This window comes from Jaculus jaculus, chromosome 3 (genome assembly GCF_020740685.1).
Source record: "Jaculus jaculus isolate mJacJac1 chromosome 3, mJacJac1.mat.Y.cur, whole genome shotgun sequence".
In the NCBI taxonomy this organism is placed as follows: domain Eukaryota; kingdom Metazoa; phylum Chordata; class Mammalia; order Rodentia; family Dipodidae; genus Jaculus; species Jaculus jaculus.
This window is the reverse complement of record NC_059104.1, coordinates 65,693,525-65,714,197: the sequence shown is the minus strand read 5'-3', so window position 1 is coordinate 65,714,197 and position 20,673 is coordinate 65,693,525. Positions and strand designations below refer to the sequence as shown.

Here is a 20,673-nt window from a genome sequence, read left to right as displayed (position 1 = left end):
CCTCTGTATGTTGGGAATAAACCTGAGCAAGCCAAGGAGACAGATTCTCAAAGACACTTGACTATTAGAAAGCATTTGCGGCTACAAAGGAGGCTTAGCAGCCGAGGAACTTGCCTAGGAAGCCTAAGGACCCATGTTTTACTCTCCAGATCCCACATAAGCCAGATGCACAAAGGCGATGCAAGTGCCCACATGGGCTCTGTACCCCTCTTGCCTTCCACATAGCAGGAGCTCTCTGCTCTTCCTTCTCTTTCCTTTTCTAATCTAATAAAGTCTCTAAAAAATAAAGAATCTGGCATGGAGGAAGGGGAAAGCTGAACACGGGCCCAGCAGGACAGGTGTGGGTGCTTCTGTGTCCACAGCCAGGAGATGTGAAATGGATCCCAGGCAGCTACTTGCCTCTGAAGCCCATTTCTTGAACTGAAATCTATGAATCACAGTCCTCCTGTCACAAGAAGAACTCTTGTCAGAACTGCAATTAGTTACAAGTGGATTAATGTCTACGCCACCCGCATCAAGGGGACAGTGTGCTCTGCACACGGCTATATACCTAATGACTACAGGGCCTGGTCCCAGCACAGAAGTAGTAAACATCTACAGATGCTGAGCAGAAGGTGCTGTCACAGTCGTGGCTTGAGGGTGTTCGTGGGTACAGTGCAGCGAGGAGAGAAAATGGGTGGTTGTCACAGTGGAGGTGAGCAAGCTGCCGCATGACAGCCAGCCAGGAGCGGGGTAGACATGATGGGCAGTGTCAGCGTCACCGCAAGGCTGCCTCCCTGGTGACTGTGGTCCAACTGCACACAGTCACTTCTGCATCCCACATTGACATAGGACCCATGAGAAAAGCAACCAAAATAGCAAGAGCACTGGCAAGGCTGGCATGACAAACTGGTATTACTAAAATTTCAGCCATGATAAGAGAGGAAAAAAAAAATCCATTGACCACCATTTTCCACACAAAAAATTTCAACAATTAAAAAAAAAACAGTGGGGGGACTGTTGTACTTTATGACTGATGGCCATAGTCCATGGTATTGGAAGAGAAAAAATGAACATTTATCTGTTTGGGTGTTTTATTAAAAAAATCAGAAAGACATAAATTCTGAATTTCTGTGGCTTGAGTCTTCAGAATCTCAACCCTTCCCTTACCTGGGCACACTTGATGCCCCTCATTTATTTTGCAAGAAAGGAAACTTGATACGCCTGCACTGTTTGCTTGTAATGCTCTGGACCCCAGGGCCAGAGACAGGCCTCACGCCCGGCTGACGCTCTTCTCTTTCTTTCTAGTATGTGTCCAGCCGACGCGCCGTCGCTCAGAGCTCCGCAGAACAAGGCAGCTTCCACCCGCACCACCTCCCTCACCACCACTGCCACCACAGCCACCGCAGCCGCCTGGGCCACCATGCCCATCCCCGCCACCCCCATTGCCAGGAGGCAGAGCTGCACGGCACTCAGGTGACCCCCTGCATGTGCCCACTGTTCTCCTGCCAGTGGGAGGGCCACCTGGAAGTGGTGGTGCCCCACCTGCGGCAGACGCACAGGGTTGACATCCTCCAGGGGGCAGAAATCGTCTTCCTGGCCATGGACATGCACCTCCCCGCGCCAGCCGACTGGATCATCATGCACTCCTACCTCGGCCACCACTTTCTGCTGGTGCTCAGGAAGCAGGAGCGGCACGAAGGCCACCCCCAGTTCTTTGCCACCATGATGCTGATCGGGACCCCCACCCAGGCTGACTGCTTCACCTATCGTCTGGAGCTCAACAGAAACCACCGGCGTCTCAAATGGGAGGCCACCCCGCGGTCTGTCCTGGAGTGCGTGGACTCGGTCATCACCGATGGGGACTGCCTCGTCCTCAACACCTCGCTGGCCCAGCTCTTCTCTGACAATGGCAGCTTGGCCATTGGAATCGCTATCAGTGCCACGGAGGTCCACGCCTCAGAAGCTGAAATGTGAGCCCACGGTTCCCCGGGCGCTCACTCCCAGCTACAGCTACCCGGAACGGTGCCTGTGTGCCACGGACCTCTGGAGACCAGACTCCTCTCTGTGCTCTTTCTTCTTCCTTTGCACCGTCCTGTCTTTCTTCCTTTTTCCTTTTTTTTTTTTAATTTTTTTTGTCTCAGGTACTTTGTGGTATTTAGTATTTGTCTGCCATAGGAATTATATTATGTAAACATACTGTGATTTAAGATTTTGGCGTGATGTCTGTCCTGTTTTGTTGGTACAGTTTACAGTGTGTTTGTAAGATCCCGATGGAATAGTTATTTCCCACCACCGCAATTCCTGTTTCCACTGCTTCCAAAAGACGCAAATACCACCATGACCATGAAGCAGACCACTGGGGTTGAATAGAAACTTGACGTCCAAATGTTTTTCACCTTTTCTTTTCAGTCTATTTCAGAGAAACCTTCACCTGCCACTTTTGGGAAGGGCACCCAACCAACCCAGAGACACATCATGTTTCAGACCAACTAGACATGACGCTCCCACGATCCTAGGGGTCAAAGCTAAGCTTCGGGGACATGGGACCACAGCGTCCCCTGCCACCAAGGGAGAAGGCTAGAGGCACACTTTAGGCATGGCTACTCTGGGTTGATCCCTGGCTGGGGAGGGTGGTCAGAAGCACAGTGCTCTTTTCTAGGCTGCAGTCACCCAATTCTCTGGCCATGTTATCCCATTTTGGTTTGAAATTAAAACGTTGAAGTTCTTGCTGTTTTTGAAACCCCTTCTGCCCTCTGTTGAGCAAATAGGATAGGCAAGATGGAGGAGAAGAGAAACAATGAAAAAGCAAGCATACAATTAGTCTCCCACCTCTGGGAGTGCATTCCCGCCTCAGAAGACTTTGTAAATTTATAAATTACAAATCTACAAATGCTCTTGCTGGAGTAATGCACTTTTGTATCAGGCAAAGGATTCTCTCTGTTCTTAATGCTTCTTAAAGGAGAGCCACGGCTTGGCATCAGACACCAAACCCCACAGAGAAGAACCAGGACCTTGGACCTAGACACCTGGTCCTGACATCAGCACTCTGTAGCTCGCCTTCCTTCCCTTACTCTCTAGCGTGCTCTGGGGCCCTGGGCAGCACAGAGACACTGCTATTCTGGAACATAAGGAAGCCACAGAGTCTGCCTTACCTTACTTGGTTGTTAGCCTCTTAAGAAAGCCCCGCCACCCCCACCATCTGCTAGAGGAAAGGCTGTTTATCCGCTGTCCTTCCATTCAAATTGGGCACCTGTAAGCCTTTCTGACCTAAACTCTCCTCCTTTCTGTGCATCTGGACATTCCTTCCCACCTCTCTCCAGGTGCTGTGGGACATGGCTCCCAAACCTAGCTCAGGGCTCACTAGGGCTGAATGGGCCCTTTGCCAGCTCATTCTCTCTCAGGCACACTGGCTGTGCTGGAAGAACTCCAACTGAGCACTTAGTTTCAGGCAGATTGCCCTAACTGCCCATCAGCAATCTTTTCTCCACTAAAAATAATTCATCCTAAAACACAACACCCTTCCCCCAAAACTGGGAAATCCTTCAGCCACTTTTGCTGACAATCTGTACCCCAAGTATCACAAAGAAGGTGCCAGTTCGTAGAGGATTCAAAACCCCAATTGTCTTGACTCACCCAGTAACTGCTGGTAACCTGAGCTGAAGAGTCCTCCCATCAAAGCCCTGGGAAGGACAACCTGCTCACAGATCACTGTAAAAATCAAGCTGTAGGGTCTCAAGAAAAGGGCTATGTCCTGATGTCCCCACCATGCCCCTCACCTCCAACCCAGGATAGCCCAGGCCTGAAACTAGTAGATCATCCCTGGGAAACAATTGCATGGCTCCTTGTTTTATTCCGGTCCTTACCTATGACCCAGGACCTCCCTTACTATTGATGTGATGCCTCTCAAAGCCACTGTTCCTCTCCTGGTTTCTGATAATTGGGAAACATTTGTGTAGCATCACAGGTGCCCCCAGGTCAACAAACACATGGACCTCAAGGAGAACACAGTTAATGCATACAGGTCTCAATACCACCTTTAACTTTTACTGTTCCAAGTTGCCTGGGCCAAACCAGGAGTGACTTCAGGTTGCTGCTTTGCACACAGGGCTGTTATGAATAAAGAGATTCCAGGTTCAGACTTTTGTATGGTTCCTAGAAACCATTAGAATAAAGGCTAGGAAATGTGTCACTTTCCTCTGACTGGTGCTCCCAGAAAGGCTTTTCTACATGTACACTCACATGTGAGGAATTGAAGCAAAAGGAACAAACTGCCAACAGGGAAGCAGGAATGGAAAATGACAAGAACAAAGTGGTGTACTCCTCCTGAAGGGCTCTCTCATTGAGTTCCGGGACCCGGTTGTCTTCGTTTGTGGCAAGGCACTAGCTGTACTGATATTTGTGCTTGTATTTTACAAGAGGAATATTTACATTTTAGAAGTCCTAAAGAGACGGTAGCACTTAACAGTGAGAAAAGAGTTGCTCATAATTGAAACAGTAGCTGTGATCCCTGTTTGGTCAAGAGGTCTATACAGAGGAGCATGCCCCACCTTGAGTTTGAACCTACACAAATGACGGTGGTGAAATGGAGGTCAGACCACACAGTGAAGACTAACAGTGAGTACGTACATCAGGCTGTACCTGGGATACACTCCACTGTGCCTGTGACTACTGCGGACACTTGGAAATGGATTAAGATAATCGTGACAATAGTACTCACAGCTGCCACTGAGTGCAAGTTTGCTTCTTGACCCAGGGAGTTAAATACTTTGAGCATATTATCCCATATCATCCTCAAAACAACCATATGGAGCTGATGCTATTTATTGTACCCATGTTACAGATGAGAAGCAAAGAGGGGTGAGAGGACTTGGTTCAAGGCACACAGTTAGCAATAGTAGAACTGGTTCCGTCACGCAGCCTTCTGACCAACATCAGCCATGCTCTTTCTATGAGCTCATGGACCTTACATCCATAAAGTTGGAATGACACGGAAACTTTTTAATAGTCAATGTATCCGCTCATTTCTTTTTCTGTCCTTTTATCTAAGCTGATAGCTGGCTTGTATTCCGGTTGTTGAAGTTTTTAGGAAGTTTGTAGGTCAGTTATTAATTATAGCCAATTATTAACTTATATAATCTAACAGTTGAATAAATTATATTTAAAGCAAGGACAATGTTCAAAACTCATCACTTCCTGAATATCTCACCACTTTTTATTTCCTGTGCTCCTGAGGCTATATGTATCGTCTCTGTAGGATGGACATGCTGCACAATGCTAGCTCATCTTCAGCACCACACTTAGTGACTGCATCGTGATAGCTTGATTGAGCCACAGTGGAGGGATTTATACCATGGACATTAGCAAGTGCTAAGACAAGCCAGGACATTGAGCCCAAGGAAGCTGCTCATTAAGCCTTCACAGCATAGCACTGCCCAGACATTGCTGACAGGCACAGCAGGATGTAAGGAGAAGCAAGCCCCCTGTGACGGAGGATGATGAAAGTCAAGCAGCAAATTACAGGGAAAACACAGCTGTCTTGGAGAAAAGACTCTCAGGCTTCTAGGCAGCTTCAAGAGAATTTTCTACCAAATAGCAACCCCCACTCTACCCAGACCCTTCTGTGTTGCTGTGGGGAATCATATTTCATGGCTTTCATGAAGAATTGCCCACGAAACTAGCTCATTGGCAATCCCAAACGAAAGGCAAAAACAAGTTCTATGAAACTGAAATCTCTCATCATTTTTTTTCTCATAGGTAGACCCCTTCCTCCTTCCTTACAGGTAGACCAAAATCTAATTAAGAGAAATGCTTTACTTTGAAATTAGAGATTGGGAGCATCTAGTGTCCAAAAACTACACAGTAAGCAATGGTTTCAAAAATCACATAAGATTTTTTTTTTTTTTACCACATTGTAAGATGTGAGATCTTGACACATCATGAGGCAGAGGGGCAGAGAAGGTGCTGAGAAAAGGGCTGTTACATGAAGGATGGAACCCAGCACCTTCCTTTCTTGCTTTGGCTATTACACTTCATTGAAACCCAACAAGTTCCCTGTCAGGTCCTGGTTCCTCCTGGGACAAAGTCACAGGACCCTGCAGGTTAAGTGCTTGGAAACAGATGGCTTCTCCAAAGTCAAGTCAGTCAGTAACTTATTCCAGTGGTTTTCAATTAAGGGACAGCAGAAGCAAGGCTTAGTAAGGCTGCAACTTGAATCCAGTAGCTTCTTATGGAAGGGGAGGGGGCCATAGGCTGGACATTAAAGTTTGACTTTGATTAAAGTATTGCCAAAAAACATCAACAGTGAGTGAAGTCTCCTAGTCAGATTCCCCAGTTTCAGGTTATTGGTTCTGAAGATGTCTTTCAACAGTCAGCTGGAGAAGAATCAATGTAGGGAGATCCAAAATTTCTATGTAGATGAGCACTGAGTCCCCCAATGTCAGGTCATCATGTTATGTGAAAATATTTCACTTTGAGTGTACAATAAACATTCCATGTCCTTTTTGAGCTTTGTTTTGGGGCATAGAGATAAGAAAAAAAAGTCAAAAGGCATTTGTCTCCCCTGGATTGACATGTACAGAATTTTCTAAGTTTTCTGAAGATGTTAAAGACAAGAAGTAGCAAGCTGAGATGCTACTTGATCTCTACCCCATCTCCCATGGAAAATGTCATTAAATTGCCTTTTATATTGTTCCTTTGAACCCTTTGGAATGTTTCTATTGTTGTTATCATTGGTTTGTTCCATGCAACATGAGGGAATAGCAAGAAATCCTATAAGGGAAACTGCAATTATCAGAGATTCACCAGCTGCCACATTTGACTCATATTTCATTATCTTCCTTCCCTTTTCATTTTTGCTTCCATTTTAAAGTCCTAATGGGATGTAAGGAAGAAAATGCTACCAGAGGTAAATGGAAGCTGTGAAAATTGACTTGCCCCCAGCCCCAGGCTGCCTGAAGAAAAGGAACCAAGGCCTCTCCCTACATTGTAAAGAAAGAGAATGGCTTCACCCTGCCCCTGCCCTGGCCTCCCAGAGCCCCTTATCTCAGCTTTCCCCAGACTCCATCTAACAACACTGTCCCTGAAATTTACTTCTGGGCCTATCAGATCTGTTGTCAAAGAAGTCTTCATGGTTTAATTCTTTAATTTCAGGCCACTGTTAGTTACTGGCAAGATCAGAATTGAACAAGGGTTCTAATCCTATTGCCTGTCAATTCATTTTAACCTCAATCTTCCTCCCTACCTTCTTATTCCCAGAACCTGTTTCCTGCTCTCACAAAGGCTTAGAGGGAGTGCCTAGAATTGATCTGAAAGATCAAAACTGACTTCATGGCTCACATGAATATTCATGAGCTGGGGCACTTTTGAGGCCATGGTGTCTCTGGGGACTATTCTGGGCTGCACAGTGGCCCATGTTTTCCTTTTCTCTCAAAATACTCTCAAAGACCTATGCCACTGTTCTCTGTGCTGAGGAGAAAGGGCCCCTGAAAGAAGGGGAGAAATGACCCTCCCTGAACCCAGCAAGGGTCATCCCAGCCTGGGCCTTAGGATCTAGAGCTTGGTTCCTACACTTCACTGTGCCCAAGAATGACAGCTTCTGAGCCCTAGACCAGCAATTCTGATTCAGGAGGGCCACAGTGGAGCCTAGGACAGAGGCAAAAATGCAGGTAAAGTCACCCGACAGCCGCTGCGACAGGGCGGGAGGAAGGAACCATGACTGGAGACAGCCAAACTTGCATTGGATGGAGAAGTAAGAACATAAACAGGATACAGAGGGTTTGGAATCACAGTCCTCTGCCATCCAGTGTTGTAAGGAACTCTGTCCTCACCATTTGGGGGTGGCAGGTAGAGGCGTGCACATCAGAATGCAGCAAGATGGATAAAACAGCCCAGCGCGCAATGGTCCTCAGTGAAGTGACTGAACCCGTGTCAAGCTTCCTGTGAGCAGAAGGGGCTCATTCTGTAAATCCCTGCCTGGTGGGGATGGCACCCTCTCATCCAAGACCAGGAGCTAGCCAGCAAATCCCTGGGGATGCAGTTATTCATTCTGCAAATGCTAGGTTTCCTGAGCAGGGGTCTTATTCCGAGTCCTCTCTGGGGAATGTGAACTATCAATTCTCTGCCTCCCTCCCCTATAGTCAGCCTGGCCTATGGGCAGGAAAGAAGGAAATCGCTGAACTAGTTCCTATTAGCCTAGAGGTAGGCAAGGTAGATGCGGCTCCAGAGGGCCAGCAGTAAAAGCATCTATTAAATATCAAAGTTGGGGGCTTTGATTACCACCCAGCCAGAAAGTAATTGAATCTTTCATTCTTTCTGCTTCTTCCCAGGTTCCAATTCAACTTTCATTAATACACAGGAGGTGACATTGCTTGATGTTTAGGTCTGACTTTACAGTGTTAACTTACAAAAGATTGACACCCAAGTCAAAGGAAAAGTCATTTGTTTTAGAAACAGAGGATTGTGATTCTAGCACACTCCATGCAAAAGCTGAAGAGAGTGTCCCATAAAGCAAACAGAATTGAAGACAAGAACCTACACTTGTGATTGTCCCCTGACCACCACACATGCATCATGGTGCTTGGTGGGAGAATGTTTTATCAAGGAAGAAAAACTCCAGATTGGTAAAGGGAACCTTGAATCTGATGGCCAGTGATCAGTATCCCTAACACTGGGGTGACATTTTCTTTACAATGAGGGAATGTGCATTGATGAGGACTCCTGCAAGTAAATTTCCTGAGGCAGAAGACAGTCAGACAAACAAGGCCTGATTGTGAGAAATCCAGTTTATAACAAGAGATAACATCTTTGGAAAATGATTCTACATTACCACTCAAATGTATTCTTTCCCAGAGTTTTAAAATGTACCCAGGATTTGTTTTAATCAAGAATGATACCAGGCATGGAGACAGCCATCTTGAAAAGAAAAGTTGAATACTTACAGTTCTCAAGTAAGCTGTACACAAGGTCTCCCAGGGATGTACCAGCACCAGCACAGTCACAGGCAGGAGCCTGGGCAGAGCCTGGGCAGAGCCTCTGTGGCACTCTCACAGGCCCAGGGAAAGCAGAATGGGCACCTGGCAGATGCACCTCTGGCTACTTGGAATCAGTAGGGTCGGGAGTCCCATGCATGGGGTTGTTCTCTTGTGCCTAGCCCTGGGTTGACTTGGGGCCAGAGATACTTTTCTAGACCACAGGCACCACCATAAAATTGACAGGTTATGGGCTCAGGATTAATTTAATCACATACTAAAAGAGAAGATGTCTGTTATCTCTAGAAATTTAGCCCTAGAAGAGACAGTGCATCCCTCAGGTCTGCATGACCTAGATATCAAAGCATCAAATAATATGGAAGAAAAGGGATTGAAAGATGGTGTAGTGGGTGCAGTACTTGCCACACAAACATAAAGACCTCAGCTCTGATCCTAAGTGCCCATGTAAAAAGCCAGATATGGTGTCACACACCCATAATCCAGCACTGGGGCGGCAGAGACCGGTGACACCAGGGCCGCCTGCCTACCTAGTTGAATCAGTGAGCTCTGTGTTCAGTGAGAGCTCCCTTTTAAAAAACAAGGTGAGGGCTGGAGAGATGGCTTAGCAGTTAAGCACTTGCCTGTGAAGCCTAAGGACCCCGGTTTGAGGCTCGATTCCCCAGGACCCACGTTAGCCAGATGCACAAGGGGGAACATGTGTCTGGTGTTCGTTTGCAGTGGCTGGAGGCCCTGGGGCACCCATTCTCTCTATCTGCCTCTTTCTCTCTGTGTCTGTCGCTCTCAAATAAATAAATAAATAAATAATTTTTTAAAATAAGGTGAAAAAAGTCAGGTGTGGTGGCTCACACCTATCTATAATCCCAGCACTAAGGAAGCAGAGTAGAAGGATCACAGTGAATTCAAGGACAATCTAGGCTACAAAGAGAGTTCCAGGTCAGCCTGATCCTGCCTCAGAAAAACTGGTGAGAAATGATACTCAGCACTGATCTCTGACATGTACACACATACATGTGCAGCTGCACAGCACATGAGATCACTCACATGAACACACAGACACACGTATGCATACCACACATACATACACACACATACACACAGACACACACACGCACACACATAAAAGGGACAAATGTGACCAATGCACTCCTACACTAGAAATTCTAAGTGTCTAGATGGAAGAAACTATAACTAGAAAGAACTTTCATGTCTTGTGGTGCAGAGTTATCATCTTTGTAGAAAATTCTCCCTTCACACCTGGCTGGCCAGACAGTACAGGCTGGGGATGAGACTCAAACTGAGGCAGGGGAGCAGCAGAGCTTAGGAACAGCAGTCCTCCGAGAGTGTAGCAATTCATAAGCAGAGACATTCATCCTGTGCGGGTACTTTCACTTGAGTTGTGCATATAGCTATATACCGCAGTCCTCACCATATGCCCTAGGGTGCGCAAGAAGGGCATAAGCCAATGAAGGTTTTTGGTTGCAGATAATAAAATCTACTAAACTAGTTGAACCAGAATGCATGGTGGTGGATATCTGTAACCACAGGACTCTGGAGGCAGAGGGAGGAGAACTGTGAGTACAAGGCCATCCTGTGTGATATTGTGAGTTCCAGCCTACATACAGCTACCTCACAAGACCTTGTCTCTAAATGAACAAACAAAAAAGAAAAACACATAGAAAATAACATTAGGCAATTTGTAGGAGAGCTAAAGAGTCATACTGTCAAGGACCAAAGAGCTAGAAAAAACGCCAGCTGCCGTGTATAACCTCTAACAGAAATACCATGGCAGGTGACTTCTCTGCTAGGCACCACAATGCTAGAACCTGAACTCTGGCATCATATACTCTGCCCAGCTGCCCCAAGACCGCCTTTTGTCACTGCTATCATGCCTGCCAAAAGGTCAAATTCCCCATCACATCAGGAGTCTTAAATGTCAGAGAAACTAGGGAATGTAGGGCCTTAGCTTTCCAGCTCTATAGATAAGGAGGAAAAAGCAGAAGTGGATTGGTGTTGCAGTCTGGTTCACATTGCTAGTTGAAATCACCCAACTAAGAGCAGCTTGTGGGCAAAGAGGTTTATTTTGGCTTACAGGCTGGAGGGGAAGCTCCACGATGGCAGGGGAAAATGATGACATGAGCAGAGGGTGGACATCACCCCCTGGCCAACAATAAGGTGGACAACAGCAACAGTACAGTGTGCCAACCACTTGCACGGGGAAACTAGCAATAAAACCCATAAGCCTGCCCCCAACAACACACTGCCTCCTGGAAGCATTAATTCCCAAATCTCCATCAGCTGGGAACCTAGCATTCAGAACACCTAAGTTTATGGGGGATACCTGAATCAAACCACCACATTTGGAATTAGGATTAGCCAGTCTACACGATGGGCCAGTCTACATGATGGACCGGTCTACTACAGGCCAGATTAGACTATGGGCCAGTTTCCACTACAGACCAGTTTATACTATGTACTTGTTTTGATCTGAGAGTAAAATGACCCCCAGAGGCTCATGCGTTTGTACACTTGGTCCTCAGCTGATGGAATTGTCTGGGGGAGGCTGTGAAACCTTTAGGACATGTGGCCTATCTAGCAGAAGGACTGAGCCTTGAAGGGATATCCACTTCTAGTGCCAGCCTGAGTTCTTTCCTGATGCACCAGACATGAGGATCTCCCATGTCACCTCCCTTTACTATGGATGGAGCTGTCCCACCTGCCAAGTTTTCCCCACCATATAGGCTATATCCCCTGAAACCATGAACTGCATAAACCTCTCCTCCCTTACCTTGTTCTGTCAGGTATTTTGCCACAAGACAAGTAAGTATCACAGTGATACAGTGAAGACTGAGATACTCCCAGATTCCTGAAACAAAACCAAAGATTAGAAGCAACTGTCATTGATATAAACACTTGTGTATTCCTCTGGCCCCATGCCTTTGTGATCTGGGGGTCAAAGGTTGAATAATCTAAGGACAGAAACACCAAAAAATAAGCAAGCAGAAAGCATTTTGCCCATGGATATGATCCTGAAATGAACTATATCACACACTATGCACCATATATAATATTTATCAATTCAAGCAGCCCACTGTGAATCCTTTCACAAAGTGAATTACTACCCTTCTATATTTCTTTCATGTGAAACTGGATTTAATATACTGCACTTATTTATTTATTTATTTATTTAACAGAGAAAGAGGGAGGGGGGAGAGAGAGAGAGAGAGAGAGAGATAATGGGCATGCCAGGGCCTCCAGCCTCTGCAAACAAACTCCAGACACATGCGCCCCCTTGTGCATCTAGCTAACGTGGGTCCTGGGAATCGAGCCCGGGTCTTTTGGCTTTGCAGGCAAATGCCTTAACTGCTAAGCCATCCCTCCATCCCAATATACTGAATTTTTTAAATCAAGGTATACCATTCCACTGGAGCCTTTTGAAAGAATGGAACATCACAAACCTGAAAAGAAGCCATTAAAAGTCACAGCTTTGACGTAACAAGGAACAACAGAAGTGCGAATGGAAGCACATGACTAGCACTTCCCTCCTTCAATTCCTGCCTTTCAAACAAGAGAACGGGGACTTACTGGTTTGGACACAGAGGGAGCGGGCTGTGTGCTTCTCACTCCTGGCCATGTCTGGCTAATAGCTAAAAGCTCTTAGGGTATCGAGTTGACCTAGCACTGTGCCATACAGGTGGATGCTAGAAATACACCCTTTCGTGCTGGATGAGAGGAAGAGGTAATCACTGTTCACACAAAAGGCAGCTAGCTCTTAGTAATTAACACATCACATTGTCCCCAACGTGCAAGCAGAATTGCTGCTGTGGTGTCTGCACGGAGGGGATGGGCTTTCTGTCCAAGCTCTGTCTTCTTCCTTATTAGTTTAAGTTTGGCCCTGAGGCCTGGAGGCCAAGGGCTGTACATTATGAAGAATTTCTCTGCTCGCTCACTCAAATCTCAGCTCATCATGGAGATGGGTTCTCACTAATAGATTCATGTGCTCCTTCCCCAGTGCCTAGTGGATAATAGCGCTGTCAGAGCAGTAACGAGGCGTCCAACAGGAGGAGGGGGCTCGTGTATTGCACTTTAGGGACAGAATCAAATTATTTATGGGCCATTTAGATGCAAATGTATCATTCATTTAGCAAACAGGCTGCATATGAAGGCAATTTAGCCAAACAATGGCTGCATAAGGACAGCCCCACTAATCTCCCAATATCAGTGGTGCCTTTTCAGAGGAGATTTGGATTTTCTCTGAATTGATCAAACTTGACAAGCAATTTCTATCTAATGTGTAGGCTAGCCTCTTTTCTCTTCTTCATCTGTAGGTGAGAAATCTTATTTTCTGCTAGTGTCTAGGTAATGTAAAAGGCTTTAGAGGCAGATGAAGAAAGAGGATGAGATAGTGTACCCATGACTATGTTGCCACAGAAAATAGAACTATCCTGAAGGATGTGTCTGTTTAGTTGCTTTGAATTACCAAACATTTCCATTCAGCACACATCCCACTCCCCAGCCCTCTCCTCCATGTTTACTGAGCAGGAGAGAAAATGAGAAATCCAAGAGCCATCTTGGTGCATAGACAGAGTGTGTTCTTGCACATTACCCAGAAGTACGTCTGCATCCCTGCCCAGGGACTGGAAAAGAGCCACCGATATTCCAGCAACTCCCAGAATCAATGAAAACTGCATTAGGGAAAGAGAGACCAATTTTGAAAACCTGGCTCAGCCTGGAGTTTATTATCAAAATGTCAGCTTGATTCAGTTGTAGTAAACAATTGGGTGAATGGAGCCGGGCACAACAATAAGCCCAGCCGGTCAGGGGGGCAAAATGGAATTAGCTGGGCTCTCGGGTGACAAGCTGAGAGTGTGTGTGGCCTTTGAGGAAATTCGGATCAGCTGGGAGGTTCTGTATTCCAAACGCACACCTAAAACCTGCATGAGTTGTCCAGATGCAATGCAGGTGACTTTAAACAAAAGTCATTTTTCTTTGTTCACACCCAAATGTACAAATGGCAACCTGTGGTCTGTCCATTGCCATCCCAAGGAGTTTTAGCCCAGCAGAAGCCTCCAGACACTTTGGTCTGGTCCCTGGGGTACACTTGCTACATTTCAGCACTTCTGACTCGTACCTCTTGGCTTACTAGGAGGCTAACCAATGCTTTCATTCAAGGAATAGATAATAAAAATGGTGCCAGGAACTTTGGAGATTTCTTGGTAAAGTCATACAAAAAGGTTGAGATGATGTGATTTTTTTAAAGGGTATTTATTTGTAGTTTAAAAATTGTAAGTTCATGGAAGACAGATTCTAGTAGAAACACTGTTTTTCCATGAGCAGTCTAGAGAGTCTTTTTTTTCTTTACTTTACCATTTTTTCATTTATTATTTGTGTGTGTATAAATGTGCCAGTGTCTCTTACTGCTATAAACAAATGCCCATCTGCCTTTATGTGGGTGGCTGGGGAATTGAACCCAGACTCGCAGACTTTGCAAGCAAATATGCCTTTAATTGCTAACCCATCTCCCTGGCCCCTAGAGAGTCTTTCAGGGTAAAGATAGGAACTTTAAGAGGGTGAAGTAGCCTGTGCATCAAGAGCAACTGGGCAGTCATTTACTGCCATAGCTCGTTGGTCCAACCCAGCCCAGCCAAACTGAGTGTGTACACTCTTCCAGATATCCCTTCTCACAAGGAACTTTCTTCTGACAAGTCAGCAGGTTCATGGAGTGGTTACTAGATGGAGTCACTGCTATCAACTTTCTTTCCCAAGACCATTTTGAATTAATTCAACAAACCTCTTGTATATGGGACTCACGACAAATGAGCTCTCCTCATCTACTTCACCTGTACTTTCCCACGTACCTCCTCACACAGTCATGCACACATGTGCACACCACACACACACACACACACACACACACACACACACACACACAATGTGTTCATACTCATTTTCTACTTCGTGCTCCTCACAGCTGTTAAACAAAGCTAAAGGCTGAAAGTAGTTGAAATGATTAAAAATACATTTTACTCAAAAATGATTGCAAATGAGACATCAGTCTAGAACTGAACTCAACTATGACTGCATGGAAAAGTGGAAATTTATAGCCAGGAAGCAATGTGGGCTGGTGACTGGGAAAATGACTGAGAAGAAACACCAAGGAGAGGAGAATTTGGCTTAAATCATTCTAACAGGTTTGTCTAAAGACAGGCCAGTTTGGTCAATGTTGCCTGGCAGATGAGGAATTTGATCAGATATTGAAGGTGATGAGAGGTAGGTTCCTGGGTTCTTGCTCCAGGGCTGGCCACGGTACCCCCAAAGGTGCCCAGGCAACTGGGGGCTGGTGAGCGCCAGACAAGAGAAACACTCCCAGGAGATAGTTGAACAGCTCTCTCAGTTTATTGTCAGTGAAAATGGCTTTATAAGCATCTGAGGGTGGAGGGGAGGACCCTAAGGGGACTGGACATACCAAGTTCATTTCTGATGCCTAATTAGCATATGAGGACATTCTACTACAGCAGGTTATAGCAAAGTAGAGAAATCTTTGGTTATAGGTTTCATACACTATCCTAGTTTTCACTTAGGACATTAATACATTTCAAAAGTTTCGCCTGAGGTGAAAGGCTCAGATATAGAGGTCAGTGACAAATGGCTATTAAGGGGACTACAGGTAGTCCAAGATCATTTTGGCTCTGTACTTGCAATACTCTACTCTCCATTATCACGCAGTTCTAATCAGGCTATAGAATCTGCAACACAGAAGTGACATTTTTCAGAAAATGTTGGTTCACAGTTCCTGTCAGCCAAGCATCGCACCTTTGTGTGTGGAAGCCAAATATTGTTTTATGCCATATCACCAGGAAGCCTCATTCCTAAGACTGGCACAAGTATGGCCTAGTAGTTTGGAAAGTAGTCTTCAGGAAAGAGAACTCATTGTCAAAGCCATTGCGGAAGAAGCCTTGGATTATATCATTAGCGTTAGCCATCATGATTCAAGTCTGAGTTTTTTTTTCTTTTTTCAACCTGTAAATCCAACATAAATAATATTTACATGTAACATACAATAGAAGCATCATTCCTAACATTAGAATAATCAAGAGCACAAGATAGCCTAATGAAGTAAAAGTAGAAAATGACAAAAACAGGCATTTTAACCACCAACAACACAAAATCACTACATATGTCGTCATACTCTTTGCCTTGATGATGTACGCCTTTCCTCTGAATTCACAGTTGTTCATACTCTAGAAATATTCATCTTGACATTTAAAGTATTTGAAATAATTTATTGTTTAAATTCTAGTCCTTACTTTGGCCAATTTGATTTTATAGACATAATGTCACATGGAGTGGCTAGTTTTAACTTTAGGAAAAGGGTTTTTAATGTCTAAAGTGTTCTAGCTCTTATTTGTGACTAGTAATTTCATTTATTCTATTATTTTATAGGAACATCAGATTACAATTTGAGGAAGTAAATCAATACAATAGAGTAGCGCTTTGATTATATTTCAGCTTAATTATCCTTTCCCCATATACCAAAAGTTAATACGGGAGTAGAGATAACAGGATAGACTTGTGAGCATAATATAATCCAATTTTTATTTTACAATTAGGAAGGGAAAAGGGACTCCGATGGAGTCATTTTGTGGTATTGCCCATCTACTTTTTATTGATAAATACGAGCATTTTAATTATTAATTTAATAATATTAAATAATTAACAGGATATTAATAAAATTTAATTACTATATTGCAAATCGTTACCAACTATACAATATAGTACTTTGAATTCCCATTTAATTAGCAGACAGACATACTCTTTTAGGTTATAAGTTCCTTCTTTTTTGAAATGACACTCTGTATGTCCTGTTTTTTTATGAGAGAGATAGAGAGAAAGAATTGGCATGCCAGGGCCTCTAGCCACTGAAATCAAACTCCAGATGCATCTACCACCTTGTGTGTGAGTGTGTGTGAGTGAGCTTGCATGCCTGCACCACCTTGGGTGTGAGTGTGAGTGAGTGAGCTTGCACGCCTGCACCACCTTGGGTGTGAGTGTGTGTGAGTGAGCTTGCACGCCTGCACCACCTTGGGTGTGAGTGTGTGTGAGTGAGCTTGCACGCCTGCACCACCTTGGGTGTGAGTGTGTGTGAGTGAGCTTGCACGCCTGCACCACCTTGGGTGTGAGTGTGTGTGAGTGAGCTTGCATGCCTGCACCACCTTGTGTGACTGGTCTACGTGGGTTCCAGGGAGTTGAACCTGAGCCTTAGGCTTCATAGGCAAGCACCTTAATTCCTATCTCTCTAGCCCTGTCTATTTTTTTTTAACATGAATTATTTTGAAGGCACTGCTTCCTTTATGAGTTTTAGCAAATTTAGCTTGTCATGAAATTTCTACTTTTATCTCCATACAGGTCTCTTTGCTTTAGCATTTGCCCAATTTTAACAAACACTATGAGGGCTATTGGCATTGATAACTGATGTTTTGTATACTTTGGGAAAAGAGCCCAAAATCTTTGTGTGTCCCTACCAAGTCAATGCAGTTAAAGTCATTTCAAGGTGGACAGGACTCTGCATGTGTGTAGTGGTTAGATTCACGTGTCACCATGAACTTAGGTATTCTAGATGCTAGATTCCCAGCTGATGGAGATTTGGGAATTAACACCTCCAAGAAGCAGTTATTGTTGGGGGCAGGCTTATGGGTATTATAGCCAGCTTCCTTTGTTAGTGTTTGGCACACTCTCCTATTGCTATCTTCCACCTTATGTTGGTCAGTCGGTGATGTCCACCCTCTGCTCATGCTATCGTTTTCTCTGCCATCGTGGAACTTCCCCTCAAGTCTGTAAGCCAAAATAAATCCTTTTTTCCCCAAAAGGTGTTCTTGGCCGGGTAGCTTCTGCTAGCAATGCAAACCTGACTGCAACAATGTGCTATGGGGCTTTTGGGAGTTGAAAGTAGTATGTGCATTGTCTGAAATTTGGTCCAATAAGTGTCCCTTATGAAATGGCACTTGTATGGGTGATCAGCATGATTTGGCCAAGTGCTGTAGGGCATCCAGCCATATTAACAGAGCAGAAACTTACTAGGACAGATTCTGTGGTACAGGAAGGATAGGCACTGCACCAGATTAACCACAATATATAGGAATTTGTTATATCTTAGTATTTCCAATATCAATAGCAACATAGTGATTCAATTGGTTGGATATTATCCTCCACTGCTTCTTAAAAGAAAGAAGATCTATTGTTTTAGCTATAGGGCTTTTGGATATAAATTAGAGGCATTCCTACAATGGAGTTTCTTTTAGAAGAATTAAAATAAGTCTCTAGCAATCTAAAAACTACTTTTAGGGCTTAGCAGTTAAGGTGTTTGCCTGCAAAGCCAAAGGACCCAGGTTTGATTCTCCAGGACCCACATTAGCCAGATGCACAAGGGGGCACACATGTCTGGAGTTTGTTTGCAGTGGCTGGAGGCCCTTGTATGCCTGTTCTCTTTTTCTCTCCCTTTCACTCCCTCCCTCTTTCTCTGTCAAATAAATAAAAATAAAATATTTTAAAAAAATAAATAAAACTGCATCTAAAGTCCAAATTATATTGAATAATGAGAAAAATATTCTAAAAAAGTAGTGAAAATTTGAAACGTTTTAGACATTTAGACATAGTTAAAGGAAAGTAGGAGATTTGGGCAAGAAAACTGTCATAACAAAAACACAATATCACCATTCCCTATAGTTCCATTAAAGCCAACATCACCATTATTCTTATCTATTGTAGCCACCTTCTTGATGCTGGCATAAGGCACCCAAGCAAAAGCAGTGGATGGAAGAAAACCTGCTTATTTTGGCTGACAGTCTTGAGCAGAAGCTCCATGATCGCAGGGACAAGCGTGGCTGAACATCACCTCTGCCACAACAGGTGGACAACAGCAGCAGGAGAATGAGCCAAGTTCTAGCAAAGGGAAGCTTGCTATAAAATCCATACGCCTGCCCCCAACAACATACCTCCCCCTGCAATGCTCCTCCTCCAAAACTGCCATCAGCTAGGGATCAAGTGTCCAAAGCACATGATTTTATGGGGGATACCTAATTCAAACCACCATAGTATCATATATGAAAATGTACCAACTCAAGTTCCAAATATCTAGTAATTTTCAAAATATCTAAAAATAAAATGATTTATAAAAATATGTTATAAAATATAAGTTAGTAGAAATATTGTTAGAGGGGTTTTAAGTTCAGTTACTTAAAGTTCATTTGGCATTTGTGGTAGTTTGATTCAGGTATCCCTCATAAACTTAGGTGTTCTGAATGCTGGCCCAGCTGATAGCAATTTGGAAATTTAAGCCTCTTGGAGGTAGTGTATTGTTGGAGGTGTTTTAGCTAGTTTCCCCTTGCCAATGTTTGGCACATTCTCCAGTTGCTGTTGTCCATCTGATGTTGGCCAGGGCATGAAACATTCTACTCATGCCATCATTTTTCCTCATGGAGCTTCCCCTCAAATCTATAAGCCAAAATAAACCTTTTTTCCCACAGCTGCTCCTGTTCAAGTGATTTCTGCCAGCAATGCAAACCTGACTGCAACATTTGTGTACTTAAAAGTTTTGGGGTTCTTAATTAGTGTGCTCAAAGATGATTATCCCCCAGCATTCCTGAAGTGCATATGGATGTGTTCTCAGAACAAGTTGGTACAAGTTTGAGATACGAAATACAAATCCAAGCGTTTGTCTCCTAAAGTTTTACAACATAAGAGGTGTTTGGAAGTACCCAATGGGAACTTTCCTTCTAGGTTGAAAGAAGAATCATCAAGGGCATCTGTTTTTAGGTCTCATTCATTCATTCACTGCGAACAAATTCTGTAACCAACTCTGATTTTCCATCTATTTTTTAAAAATCCTGAGCTAGAAAAATGGCTTAGTAGTTAAGGCACTTGCCTGTAAAACCTAAGGAAATAAGTTTGATTCCCCAGTGTCCATGTAAGCCAGATACACAAGGTGGTACATGCGTCTGGAATTCATTTGCAGTGGCTAGAGGCTCTGCCATGCTTATTCTCTCTATCTGACTCTCTCTCTCAGACAAATAAAATAAAAATTTTTTAAATCCTTAGAGTACATGGTCTTTGTTTAGTAGAAATTATTCATATAGTCCTTTGATATTTTCCTAGAATGCCAGTAATTATTTTAGAAGGAGATAACTGATGGTTTCAAAAAGGGTTAGAGCTTAGATTTAGAAAAACTGATATGAGTCACTTTAGTGAGGAAGCCAAATGTTTTGGTCAATTTTTTTTATTTTCTAAAATTTATTTGAGAGTGACAGACAGAGAGAAAGAGGCAGATAGACAGAGAGAGAGAGAGAATGGGCATGTCAGGGTCTCCAGCCACTTCAGACAAACCCCAGATGCATGTGCCCCCATGTGCATCTGACTAACATGGGTCCTGGGGAATTGAGCCTCAAACCGGGGTCCTTAGTCTTCACAGGCAGCGCTTAACCACTAAGCCATCTCTCCAGCCCAGTTTTGGTCAATTTTGACAGTTATTTTTTTTTTCTAGTGCCATTAGTTTATTTAACCAACAACATAGAGAGTTGAAAACATAGGCATAATAAAAATTTTGTACCACAGGGCAAATTTTGCAAATAGACTTAAATATTTCTCCAGTAAAATGGCTTCCATGTTTACAGTATAACTTATCAGGAATAACCCATGTGGTAGTAATTCTTTG

General features: G+C 44.1%; 1 protein-coding gene across 1 annotated transcript in view; it reads left to right on the top strand.

Moving 5' to 3' along the window:
* Siah3 (siah E3 ubiquitin protein ligase family member 3) overlaps positions 1-6,680 on the top strand; it is a 104,799-nt gene extending 98,119 nt beyond the window's left edge. Inside the window, exon 3 of the mRNA XM_004665869.2 lies at positions 1,288-6,680. Within this exon, the coding sequence (XP_004665926.2) occupies positions 1,288-1,956 (669 nt within the window). The 3' untranslated portion in view covers positions 1,957-6,680. The remainder of the gene's footprint in view (positions 1-1,287) is intronic.
* Positions 6,681-20,673: the final 13,993 nt, after the last annotated feature.